This window comes from Mya arenaria, chromosome 8 (assembly GCF_026914265.1).
Source record: "Mya arenaria isolate MELC-2E11 chromosome 8, ASM2691426v1".
Taxonomy (NCBI): domain Eukaryota; kingdom Metazoa; phylum Mollusca; class Bivalvia; order Myida; family Myidae; genus Mya; species Mya arenaria.
The window spans coordinates 63,322,699-63,335,346 of NC_069129.1; the positions used below are offsets into that span (position 1 = coordinate 63,322,699).

A 12,648-nucleotide genomic window follows, 5' to 3' on the forward strand; every position below is an offset into this window, starting at 1 on the left:
ACCAAACAAGAAAACGATAAAACACAACAATATCGTACACGAATACGTCCTTCAAAAGGGACTCCCATATTGATTGGGACCAAAATGCATCATACAATAAATTGACATTAAATCACTTACGACTGTTTTCATTTGAACACTAAGAGCTACATGTAATGAAAACTTTTTTTTAAGATTTGTATTGAACTTGATGCATATCGCTTTACTTGTTAATTATTCGTGATTGCCTTATGCGCAATTACAAATCTTATGCTTGGTTGGCCAAGACTCGTAAACAGTCGGGGCACCTAGGCCATCTCCACACTACGAAGGGTCTTGGATAAATGCCAGTATATCAAAAATAAGTTAATATTCATTAGTTGTAATGTTATAAAGTGCTTTTTTAAATAAATAAGTTCAAATTGATTCCACTTGAAGTGCATTATTGCATAATTCATTAAAGGGACTGTACACCAGATTGGCACCAAAAAAAGTTTTTTCTCTAACGAATCTCAGGACAATAATTTAATAGAATATGTTACGCTTTGATATCATATTTGTAAAAAAAGTACCAAAAGGTAAAATAAAATGTGTCGGAGACCGGGTTCGAACCCGTGTCGCCAAAATTGCAGTCTAGCGTCGTATCCACTGAGCAACGACGGCTTACTCTAATCGGGAGACATAATTAAGCTATAGACCTAACTCGGTAATATCACGTGATAACACCGACTAGCCAATCACGCATAAGGAATGAATTCACCAGGTAGACATACCCAGTAATCTTTTTTAATGAAAAAATACGAAATAACTGAAATAACTAAAATTAATTGTTAACTATGTGGTACTTCAGTTAGTAAGTTTCAATGCATTGTACACATTTATACCAAGTTTATGACAGTTTTCGACAATTTTCTTTTTTTCTTGCAAATTGATCATCTGGTGCACAGTTGCTTTATGATTGCGAACAGTAAAGACCTCAGGCTTAACTGATAAATTACAATTAATACGCGATCCATTCCTAGCGTAGTTAAATGTAAATAATTCTGCAATTGTAAATCACCCATATACATCCGACGTTGTTTACGAAGGAAAATGCCGGTGGTATTCTGATTGGCTCGTATGATATCGCCGCGCTCTTTTTCGACTAACTAATAGCATCTGAAAATGTGGCTTACTTGAAATGGCTCACATAAATATAACTATCCAAAACAAGACATTATTCACATATCTTGCGTACAAAATGAACACAGCGGGTGGAAATTTGAAATCGTTTCTAAAGATAAATATGTAATACTTATTGATGCCTGATTCAACAAATCATTCAATTTTTAAACTAAGACTGCATGAAATATATATTTCAAACATGTTCATTGAAACGTTCCTATATAAAATGGGAATCCTGTTGAATTTCTGTTTGAACAGTTATTTCAAAAAAATATGTCTCGCACTACATTGACCTATTTTAACCGGAACCATGCTGCAAAACTACACAATGTAATTGGAAATGATGCATTTATTAATGCTTTCCTCCCCGTGTAGGTGTTGGTACGGGGAATCGGCCATTTCAGGGTTATTAATATAAGCTGCAATGTTGGTTTCCAAATCCAACCCTTTAGGGGCATCAGCGATGTTGGACCTGTTTCAGGCCTTGTCTACACATAGCTTGTGTCTGTCAAAATTATGCAAGCTGACCAGCAAAGTAATTATAAGGGTCCACACATTAACAATAAGCCCAGGGCATAAACCTAGTCAAAGTCAGATGTAAATGACAACAACTTAGGAAACAAAGACATACACTAGAGACACGCCGACAATTTAATATAATGGCGGTCTGTTCGAAGATGGAGATAGTGACCGACAGGGTGAAGCATTTACGCCATTAATGATAATGCAGGGGTAACGCGGATTCCATAATTTAAGCAGCGCAGGTATGACAGCGAGATGCACCATGACTTCGACAAAGCAGTGGAAAACACATAATATACATAATGGTTTTTGATTAAAACATGCAATGTAATTGCCATGGTGATATCAGTGATAATCCTATATGGTAGGGTGACTTTCAGCACTTTTGAAAACAGGGACCCGGACCCCCCTTTGCTACATTTCATGTTATATGCCAAAATAACCGGGAAGGTCTGAAGTTTATCAGACTGCCGGCATAAATTGGCATAAATGGCGGCGAGCCGAGAAAATCCAAGATGGCCGACAAAGATGGCCGCCAAAATCTGAAAATCAGCTATGCTCTTTTTTGCCTTGTTAATATAATTTTTATCTTATTTTTACATATTTTTCCATCTCATTTGCAAGAATATAGTTGGTTTATGTCTTTTCAGGATGTAACTTGGTAAAAATATAAAAGATTTACAATTTTTTCATAATAAATAGTAAAATTTTTGCCAGAATTTTGCATATGAGGGTACTATTTTAATTTTTATCTTTTTATTTATTGCACCCATTACCTATTTCTTAGATTAAAAGATAACTATAAACATTTATACATAATTTACAAATTTGTTTCCATCTATCACCAAGTATTAAATTGTCAAAAGCTGTTTTTGGGTGGGTGGGGTAAATTGAAGTGGTTTAAATTCGGACCAGGTCAGGATTTAGTTCAGAATATACTAGAGAGAACAGACTGTTAAGTTGCAAAACTGCCATCTATAATTATGTATGATCAAAACATATTAATTTAAGGATTTTATAAATAAAAAGCCATTTATACAGGTAGGATCATTTTCAAGGGATAAACTTTACATCAGCACCGTGGAAGTTTTTTCGGCGGGAAAATTTAAAAACATGTAAACAAAGGCATTTTTTCAACATTTGACACTAAAGTGAGTATAATTACAATGAATATTAAACATTTATTCCTTCTTAAACATAGTAAGTGTGTTTTGTCATGTATAAAATGTTAAAATATTTAAGAGATGGATGGATTGTTTATTTATGTGATCAGAAGCTTGAAAAGTTGAATTGAGAGTGTCCTAGACTATTTGTTTTGATAATTTGCAATAATGTTATGAGTGAAAATGGTTCAAAAACATGTGTTTACATGTATGTTCACTATAAGACAGCTGAATAAGTATAAATATTACAATATATGCTTGAAATGCAAATAAATCTATTCTATATATGAAAAACGATGCAACTGTAAATTATATCCCTTCAAATATATCCACTATATTTTCAGTATGAAAGTTTGATAATGGACGTTTCTGAGGCGGTCCCATTCACTACAAAAAAGAGAAAATTAATATCAGCAACAAAATGACAACACACCAAACAAATTTACCAGATCACAAAAAAAGAATTTGATTGGAAAGAGAACTGTTTTATCTGTAGTAAAAGATGTAGCAACAAACATAGAAATGAGTGGTCGAAAGTGGAAGGCTCCACAAATGAAAATTCTATACTCATAACCAAACTTTTAAAAGTGACTGAAGCCAAAAATGACCATGCGTTACATGCTAGGCTACTTGTGTGTAGTGGTGATCTTGTTGCAGTTGAAGCGAGATATCATCGCAAAAAAGCCTGTCTCAGTAATTACTTCAGAGAAAGTGGCAACAACACTGATAAAACTCCACAAAAGAGTAAACTAGAAGGCCGTTAACCGCAAAGTATGCCATAGCATTTGCAAACCGCAGACAGACCACATCAACAAAACATCACACAGACACTCCATTCCATACAAATGCATACAATAGTGCAGTTAGTCAGATGTTGTCCCTTTTTGAGAATGAATCATTTATAGATCGGTTTTCTCTTTCGTCTCCCCCTGAAAAGCTAGTAAACATTGCTACAGGAGTAGCAGCCCTGCTTGAGGTGGAGGAGAGCCTTTTAAATTGTCATGATACAGGCAAACGATTGCTGCAAACCTTTGTTAGTGAGAGGTTCATAGTTGAAGAAGACCAGTCAACAAAAAAGTCATTCTTTGATCCAATGACACGGGTTAAAATAAAAACCATGGCTCTGTCTAAGTCTGTTGTTCGAACGGCCACAAAATCTGTTCAGATGAATGGTGAGGAGATGTATCTTCGGCTTTTAGCCATTAATACATTCAAAAAGGTGCCTTTGCAACGGGTTTTATCATTTGAAAATGCCCCAGTCCCTCTTAGTTTGTTCACTGATGAAGGTTCCATAACAATGACAAAGAAATCCGACTTCCTAGACAAAATTGAAGGTCTTGTTAAAGATTAGGTTATTTACAGTATCCCAGCTGCTTCTGATTGTATTGTCTTTGATGGGATGGCTATTGTCCAAATGCTTCAACCTTCATCAAATAGACAAATCACTTACTCGGAAATGGCTTCAGAGTTTTGGAGATGTGTATTAGCCAGCAGTTATGGTATCAAACACATCCATGTGGTTTTCGATAGGTATATGACTAACAGTTTGAAGGCCCAAACGCGCCAAAAACGTGATGAAACTCTTTCCCATGCGCCAGTTACAATTCAACCAAATATGCAGATCAGGGACTGGAAAAGTATACTGACCAGCACTAAGAGTAAAAGTGAGTTGACTAAACTTTATACAGAACACTTTGCATTGCATGCCCATGATATTCTTGTCAATGGTGAGACATTGTTTGTTGCTGGTGGTATGGGTACAAAGGCTTTAAAAGTCACCGGTCTGTCAGTAGCATTTGTTGGTGGCCTAACATCCGACCAGGAGGAAGCAGATTTTCGACTGATAGTTCATGTTGCACATGCATCTGATTTAGGTGTAAATACAATTGTTGTTGCTAGTCCGGACACCGACGTGTTTGTTCTCCTTGTACATCATTTTGATCGGTTGAGAGTTGAAAAGATATTTTTCAAAACGGGTCGTAAAGGGGCGTATTCTGATCGAACAAGGTATATTCCAGTTTATTCCGCAGTTGAATCTCTTCAGCCAGAAGTTACTAAAATATTGTTACCGGTATTTTGTATCACGGGCTGTGATACATGTTCTTCATTATTTGGTATTGGTAAAAAGAGAGCTTTCCAAATTGGCAGAGCAAGTCAGTGATCTTGTAGACCTTGGGGCTCAGTCCACACTTTTACCTCAGACAAAGGCAGCAGCTGTTGTTTTTGTTGGCTTGTTGTATGGGCAAAACAATTGTAAATCACTGAATGTTTTAAGAACAAATCTTGTTCTTGCAAAAACAAAAGTAAAACCAAGGAAACTTCCTCCAACCAATGACAGTTTCATGCTTCACTTGCTTCGATGTATGTGCCAATTGTTGATCTGGAGAGGTGCATTATCCCCAACACCATTGGCTGATCCAGTGGACTATGGTTATACTGTTGATCCACATTCAGGATTTTTTATTCCTCAGATGATGACGCAGGCTGCAGCTGCCCCTGAATTGCTAAGTGATTTGGTTTGTAGTCGCTGTAATTTATGCAAAGATGATTGTGTTTGTTGTTCGAATGAGCAACCTTGTACCGAAGCATGCGATTGAAAGGGGTGCTTGACAAACACAAGTTCATGTCAGAACTTGTTTACTGAACTTGCAGATGTTGAGTTAGAAGATTGCTAAATTAGCTTTATGATTTTATTAGTTCCCAGAAGTGTTATTAAGATGCACTTGTGTATACTCATATGCAAAATGGTAAAAATTATTTGTATGTGCCTACTGCTATTTTGTCAAAGATATCAAATATTAGCAACCGTCTTGGAAGTCATTATGTTATCCATCATTGATTTAATGAAGTTAATTCATTTTGAAAAATAATATAATTGTTTAAATATCACTATTTTGTTATTTGTTCATTAATAAACTTTCATCTTCTTATACACTTTTTAATACTATTATAAATATAATCATGAAAAATTGTCCATGTTGCCGGGAATCCAACCTAAAGGTCAGCCATCTTGGATAATTTTAGCTCGCCACTGTTTATGCAAATGTATGCTTTTACCCTGATAATCATGCTTTGATACCACATAATTGCAGGTGTCAGTTGCATGCAACCTAGCAGTTTTTTCCTCACAATGAAACTTAAAGAAAATTCACAATTTTTGGTCCGGTTTTCAGAACCGCTTCAATTTACCCGACCCACATGAAACAGCTTTTGATTGGATAAAAATTGGTTAAAACTCATATAAAAACATATTCATTTATGTATAAGTAATTAAAGTTATCTTATAATACAAGAAAAAGTTACTGGATGCAATTTTCAAAAGATAAATGTTAGAATTCCACACTCCCTTGCAAAATTTGGGCATTTTTTAATATATTTTTTTGTATAAAAATTATATTTTCCCTGTTTTCCCCCTATGTAATCACCAAAAAGCATAAACTATGATCATTCTTACAGTTTAGGTGCAAAATAATGTTGAAACGAGATGAAAAGGTCGATTAACAAGGCAAAAAAGAGCAAATTTGATTTTCAGATTTTGGCGGCCATCTTTGTCGGCCATCTTGGATTTTCTCGGCTCGCCGCCATTTATGCCAATTTATGCCGGCAGTCTGATAAACTTCAGACCTTCCCGGTTATTTTGGTATATAACATGAAATGTAGCAAAGGGGGGTCCGGGTTACCCCTTTTAATAGTGGCCTTTTGAGCTGAAAGTCACCCCACCAATATGATGTCTGTATCATTTTGAAGTATTCTTGAGTATAGCAAGAATTGTAATTATAACGAATGATCAACTGTATTTAAGTCCAAGAAAGATCGTAGAACTACACGCTTTATTTTTAAAAACGATATTCCTTAACATGGTATTAACAATGAGTTTTTAAAAAATTCGTTTGCATTTTTAAATGAGAAAACCAACCCTTTGGAACTTAAAAGGTTAGAGCGGTGTAGTTTTCCGTCTCTTATTCAAGACGGTATATTCTAATCCCCTTTCTCATGGCCTTTCAAAACAGTCAGTCATGGTTAGTAGTAGTAGTAGTAGTAGTTTTATTCATGTCAATAACAGTACATTTTAATCAATATAAGGTATATCACATATTGTATTTGCATGATATTTAGAATCCTAATAAGTTATATCGCAGAAAGTTTAACATGAAATACATAATACTAGATCTACTAAAACAAGTATTTCTTCTGGTGTTAACGATAAAGCTATCTAATTTATAACCAAATAAAGTTTAACATAATAAATGACATTGCACAGGATAACCCGTAGAGCTTTGCACAAGTACAAAAGCTTATTTCCAACGGGGTCCATGAGATAAGGTTCTGCTCAATAAATGGACCGGAGCATATTTCTATTAGCTATCTCTTTTCGACATAATCGAGATTAACGAAATAAGTATGATCAAGAATAAATAATTTTAAAACGGTTAAATTATATAGGGTAAGGGGTAGAACAATCAATTAGATATTTTTAATTTTATTCGCCTTAACACATGAAAGGATGACAGAAATATTAACTTATAAAATAGAAACAACTGTGCCACCACTGTTAACATATAGATAGATAGAGGTGAATAGTATACGATTTATATATACAAAATTCTAACAGAAGGAATAAGAAACATGTTCAGATTTATCTTATTTATCGCTAGAATCCAGCAGATATTCTTGTTTCTAGAGCGTAATTAGAAGCGATGGGATTAGGGATTCCCTCACGGTAACGCAGGGAAAAAACTCCATAAATAAATCAGTTCAGTATAATAATTATATCAATAATTATAGCATAATAGCTGATTTAATTATATTATTGTTGTAAATTGTCAATTACTTATTATATAATAAAATGACAACTAGCAAAAGTTGTTTAGTTTACACAGCATACTACGAGTAACTGCGGGTAATGTTTACCTTTGGCTGTTTAAAGATGCACTCTTATTCCCAAATAAGATGTACCAAAATTAATACAATTGTTTTGATATACAAAAAAGAATGAACAGAAATCGAAAACAATAGTTTTTATGAAGGATGCCGTGTTCAATTGGAAATAAAGGTGCAAAAAACAAGCTATTTCTACATTACGAGTCTATCGTAGATCAGAGCAAATATTTTAGCACTCACCAATCATTAAATATTTTTGCGTGTGGAGCTATTAAATACACGGTTACAATCTTGTTATAATTTATAAATATTTTCCATAAATGCAAAATTTCTTTGTAGTTAAAAATGTATCACTTAAAATTTATGTTTGTTATAATTGTGTATGAATATGAGTGTCTCTTTAAGGTTAAATTAAAAAACAAGAACATATAACATGTTTACCAATAGCTTACCTTGTCCTAAATCAAATTTGAAAAGGGGACTAAATGGCACCACAATACAAGAGAGAGAGAGAGAGAGAGAGAGAGAGAGAGAGAGAGAGAGAGGGAGGGAGGGAGGGAGAGAGAGAGAGAGAGAACGGACAAGGTCAGAAGTTAAACATCTAAACGAACAGCCTGTTTAAATGTTCAAGGTTTAGGCCGACATACTCTACACGAGAGACACACACAGCGGCACTAAACATTAAACAACAAAGACAAACTACACATGCATCGAAATAAATATTTCCCTAGCGGATTATTTTGTGTCAATATCGGAGAAACAAAGGAAAACATATACTCAAAAAAAATTCAAACTAGAAATTGTTAAAATATCTTTTTTATTCTCCCCTTGCTGTCATTTAAGCCTATTTAAACTTCGCGTCTGAGGTAGGAGCAAATGTCAAGAGGTGGTGTTCCTAAGTTACGCCCCATTTTTACGTTAATTTTCTATAACCTCCCCTGTAATTATAAATAACTGTTGGTGTTACCGCCATGGAACGGTCAGCAAATGATGGGGTCACTGGAGGGTAAAACCTCAAAATGCCCAACATAAATGTCCCAATATTTATCAATCAAAGCAAAACCAAAGTTATATAGCCCAACACGCGGAAGCATCATCTCGAGGGGTGAAAGCGTTCTCTCTTCTTCTTTATCTAATGTCACTTAGAATCTTTTCGCATTCACCCATCGATCTGAAAGACGAGGAAGAATAACTAAAACAATAATATACTCTTATAAACTAAGTTCAAGTACTCAACGGTCAGATACAGACAGAATATGCAAATGAATAAATAAAGTCTGATTAAAAACACGAACTCCTGAAAGACACGACACAGCCATTTAGAGACAGATTTTCGACATAGCATTCATACTAATTTGAAGGTATAAATCTATGTGTTCAAGCAAACTCATAATGATAATATCATTGTACGAATGAGATGCTCAAACAAAATAAAATAGAACATTACACAAGGAAATAAATATGCTGTCGAATACACACAAGCTGTCCCGGATACGATGTGGTCTAATTTAAATAAAGTTATAAAACTAATAATTTTCCATGTCTTTATTTAGTTATTAAGGTAGCACACCCCTAATGAAAACTCCCATTTGAAACTCTTTAAAGCCTTAGCTTATGTTCTTAAGCTTTGAAAATGTCAAAGTTCAGTTTCAAATCCCTACATAATATATATTTATTTAGTTTTTTCATTGACTTACTTATTACAAAAATTACATTGTAATTTTCATTAAAAATAATAACATACATTTGTACACATAAATATTAGCTTATTTGAATATTTCATTACTTGCAGGTCGGCTGAAATATTCAAACTGTAATTATTTAAACGTAGGGGAACTATTTGTTTCGAATGATTTACGAAGTGTGACGAACGGTAACTGTTGTTCGCTAAAATGCGTTCGGTCGCGCGAACAATATTTGTTCTTTTTATTAGCGACTACGAACGCAAACATGCGAACTAAAGCGCCACTTTGCGCATGCATCCGAATCCGTCCGAAGCTTTCCGAAAGCGTATTTCATCATCCGGCCGTTACCGGACGCTATACATGACTTGCGAAAACCAGGTGGGGTCAATTTGCTCCTAATTTTCTCTGACTCAACACCACGTCATAGTGCTGTTTGATTTTCATTTTTTTTTAAGTTTTACAAAATATTTTGCAAAGGAATGCCAAGGGGAAGAGGAAAAACGTCTAAAGCGAGAAAGGCTGCTTCTGTAGAGCAAGAGAAACTCGAGGAACCAGAGGTGCAGTCTGATTAGCAGCCTGGTCATCCTGAGGAGAAATATGATCACTGTATTTGTTGCTTTTGTATCATTGTATGATGATTGCAGGTTTTTGTTAATTAAATAATTTTTGAATATAAAATTTCTTGTCTTTGTATAATTAATTCTCTTATTAAGCCCAATAATTTAAATAAAAATGCAATATTTTGAACTTGTATTTCGATTCATTTCTTTATTTAGATTAGACTTTGAGGTAACAATTCTATTTTCGAAAATAAAAATACTTTATTATTTTTAAATTTATTTCCACTAAATTACACTTAATTTTAACCTCTAACTTGGCACCATCCTGTCTTGCCATGGCACACTTCCAGCTGGAGAGTTGACCCAGTGTTTCAGAGTATTTCTCACAATCTTCCCTTTTTTGCTTGCTGTGTTGTGGCCCCTGATATTGACAGTCCTGGTATCCTCCAATTTGCGATCTCTCCTCCATTCCCCAGGGACCAGGTCGCCACTTCTGTCCTCATGGTCAACCAGTGCATTCTGCATACTGGGGTACCTCATCCTCATCAAATTGTGTAGAATGCAGCATGTATTGACAATTAGTCTCACTGTGGATGGACTGTGGTTCATCTTTGACAGGAGTATCTGAAATGACCGAAATAATGTCATGCGTAAAAAATAACGTGAAAAAATTCTTTTATAAATGAAATAACAGTCGAACTTCGATAGGTCGAACTCGGTTGGTTCGAATTTATGCTTATCGAACAAATTATTTATGGCCCAAAACATAAAGGTTTTTGTTGTGTAAGCACGTTATATTAGTTGCAGGGAATAGTCCTTGGAACTTCGAGCTAGCGAAGTTCGACCGTATGTTTGGCAAAAAAAGATAATTACCTGGAATCGATTGGCCAAAATGCCAAAGGCGTTTTCTGATACCCTCCTAGCCCTGGATAACCGGTAGTTGAGAATTCTTTTCTCTCCGGTCAGGGCTCTCTGTCCATAGGGTTTCTGCATGTGCTCACTGAGGCTGAAAGCGTCATCCCCCACCAAGAAAAAGGACATGTCGACGGTGTCATTGGGAAAGGGCTGTGGGTCTGAAAATCCAATGGAACCATCCTGCATCATCTCCAGGAATTCTGATGCATTATAGATCCTGGCATCTCCACTTGAACCATATCCTGAAAATACAAAATGATAAGAAAGTGTCAGTATACATTGAAAATAGCAATACTTATAATATATAATTAATAATCAATATATAATTTATATAATTACAAATGTAGTAAAATTTATGTGGTCTTATACTCACCACCGACGTCACACCACACGAACTTGTAGTCTGAGTCGACAATGGCAAGTAAGATAATGCTGTAGAAACCCTTATAATTATAATATAAGGAACCAGAGCTGGCAGGCTTTCTGATGGCTATATGTTTGCCATCAATGGCAGCAACACAATTTGGAAAGTTCCACTTCTTGAGGAACCCATCAGCCAGTTGTTTCCATTCTTTAGGTGTGGAGGGGGCTGTCATAACCTCATCAACATAATATTATTCCTCACATGACAGACTTCTCTAACTACTTCAGAGAGCGTATTCTCAGCGACCCTCCATGAGTACTGCATGTCTGAGTACTTGACACCAGAAACCAGGTGGCGTATAGTGGCAGCTAATTTGAGGCCTGGATCCAAGGGCTCCCTGTACCAGGAGTGCTCTTTCGAGAGGCGATGGCGGATCCTCTCGAATATTTCATCATACATTTCAGTTGGCATGCAGAGGAATTTCTTGAAGGTTCCAAGATCTTCTCTTCTGAGCTCAACCATGAGCTGATCGTAGATGCCAAATTGGCGCCGTCTCTCGGGATTCAGCCATGGTCTACTCCAGATGCGACATGCTCTGGCTCCTCTTCTTCCCCTAAATCGGCCTCTGATGAACTGGTGGATGTTAAGTTGTTGCTTCTTGGTGGGCCATAGCAGCCACATACTGCAGCGTCAGGCGTTGTAGATCTTCCATTTTTGAAGAAGGAATAACAAATAATCTTGGTATTTAACCTCCACCTTTTATATATGAAATTCAGGAATACACAAAACTGTTCAGATACTTAAAACTACTCAAGAAATGTAGATGCGTAATGATTCGCGTTGATTCGTATGTCGTAGTTACCCATCGTAATGATTCGTATGCAAGGGTCTGCCGTTCGTTTTCTTAACGTCAACCAATCGTCACAATTCGCTTCAATTTGTAATGAAATTTCGGATTCAGTTAGCTACAACACGTAATTATTCGCTACATTTCGTACAAATTCGCAAACTATCGCAAAGATTCGTCATGGGATCGTCCTCGATCGCTTGATATGCAAATTAGCTGATGACGACCTGAAAACGAGCAAACTCAAACGACAGTTGACGAACGCTATGCGAAGACATTCTGAATGGTTAACGTATTGAAACGAATTTTAACGAATGATAGACAAAACTTTTATTCGCCACAAGTTTTTCAACATTTTCAAAATTTTCCGACGAACAAGACTTATCGCAACCGAAGCCGAAGCTCACAAACGCATTCATACGAACACCATCAAACGATGTACAACGTACATATACTAATGGGAACGAAATTAACTCAAGTCCCATTCGCCAGTACACGCATGTTGACGTCGGGGGGGGGGGGGGGGGGGGGGGTTCGCTTATGTGTGAGGAGGCCTTTAATACACTCC

General features: G+C 35.9%; 1 protein-coding gene across 1 annotated transcript; it reads right to left on the reverse strand.

Moving 5' to 3' along the window:
* Window positions 1-9,898: 9,898 nt before the first annotated feature.
* LOC128244456 (uncharacterized) lies at window positions 9,899-11,058 on the reverse strand. The gene is made up of 3 exons (XM_052962459.1): window positions 10,828-11,058; window positions 10,276-10,578; window positions 9,899-9,979 (listed from the first exon to the last, which is right to left on the reverse strand). Exons 1-3 carry the CDS (start codon window positions 11,056-11,058, stop codon window positions 9,899-9,901), a joined length of 615 nt encoding a protein of 204 aa, XP_052818419.1.
* Window positions 11,059-12,648: the final 1,590 nt, after the last annotated feature.